The 1,328-nt window shown below is 40.4% G+C and overlaps 1 protein-coding gene across 1 annotated transcript in view; it reads left to right on the top strand.

Annotated features, from left to right (window-relative positions):
- MAP7 (microtubule-associated protein 7) overlaps nucleotides 1–1,328 on the top strand; it is a 96,024-nt gene that overhangs the window by 84,382 nt on the left and 10,314 nt on the right. The window contains exons 13-15 of the mRNA XM_010141135.1: nucleotides 474–575; nucleotides 864–914; nucleotides 1,001–1,058. Coding sequence (XP_010139437.1) covers nucleotides 474–575; nucleotides 864–914; nucleotides 1,001–1,058 — 211 coding nt within the window. The remainder of the gene's footprint in view (nucleotides 1–473; nucleotides 576–863; nucleotides 915–1,000; nucleotides 1,059–1,328) is intronic.

The following is a 1,328-nucleotide window of genomic DNA, read 5'->3' as shown; positions in this document are numbered from 1 at the left end:
GGAATGGAAAGTTTGTGCAAATATACCTGTGGCTGTTTGTCCTTAGTCTTGTTAAGCGATGACCCTGTTAGCCAAATAAAACATGCTGTTGCTTTTGTTTGACTTTCAAAAACATCCACCACTCAAAATATGAATCTCTTTAAAACTTTCCTGGCTGCTGTTTCAATGCTGAAGGTTAGGAAATGTGTTCCGTGTTTGTCATCGGTGTGCTTTCACATACGTGCCCCAGAATAGGCACAGAACCCGGGATAACGTCCACTGTTTAGTTGCACATCTCTTAATGAGATGCAAACACGGAGATTAATGAAGAGATGTGCCATTCAGTCTGAAAAGGTTGTTGATAACTTGTATACCCCAAAGGTGTCTTTTCAGGCGTTGTAGATACCCATTGCTAAACAAATACCAGTGTAAATCTGTCTTGAAATAGTGAATTATTCCTCACTTCTTCTTCTTTTACTCTCAACTCAACTCAGAAAGAAGAGGAAGCTCGCCTGCGGGAAGAAGCAGAGCGGATTCGGTTAGAACGTGAAAAGCATTTCCAAAGAGAAGAGCAAGAGCGTTTGGAAAGGAAGAAGGTAACTCGCTACATGCAGAGAAACTGAAATTCGTTTTGCCTTAGCAGTTTGCTTCCATCTAAGCAGCAGGAAGTTACCCAGGATATAAATGTGCCCTTGGAAAAGCTGCAGTCCTCATCTGCATAGCCTGATGTGAGAGCGAAAAGAATGTTGCCAACTGTAATAAATAATTTATCTTTCTGCAATAAATACGTGCAACTGATAAATGACAAGCACTTGCGGTTTGGGAGGGATACTTTTAAATTATTGCCAGCAAACATTATTTTACCCCTTTACGTTTCATTGTAGAGGCTTGAGGAGATCATGAAGAGAACTAGGCGTGTGGAAGCTGTAGATAAGGTCAGTGCTGCTACTTAATGGGTAAATACTGGCCGTGTTTCACTTCAGTGCCATGTTTAATTTACAACACTGTGCTTCCTTTGTAGAAACCCAATGACCAGCAAAATGGACATATATCAAAGGCAAACATTTCTGGAGAAGCAGGTATTGTGTTTAACCGTGCCCTGAGCAAAACAGGTGAATAAACGCCAACTAAGGACTGTGATTGTGATAAACAGTTCTGAAACTTGGCACATTAACTGCAGTAAAGAGAACCGTGAGAAGAGTATAACTGAAATCCTAGCAAACATTAATTATTTAGCCTTTCGGTATAGTTTGCCATTACTAAACGAGTCACCTGGTTTAGCAACGTAGTCACATTGGTGCTTAACGACAGAGAGTTGTTTGCTAAGTTGCTTATATATGAACAGAAAC

This window comes from Buceros rhinoceros, unplaced genomic scaffold (genome assembly GCF_000710305.1).
Source record: "Buceros rhinoceros silvestris isolate BGI_N320 unplaced genomic scaffold, ASM71030v1 scaffold13248, whole genome shotgun sequence".
NCBI classification, from domain to species: domain Eukaryota; kingdom Metazoa; phylum Chordata; class Aves; order Bucerotiformes; family Bucerotidae; genus Buceros; species Buceros rhinoceros.
Note: the sequence above shows the minus strand (reverse complement) of the source record. Positions and strands in the feature narration are given on the sequence as shown.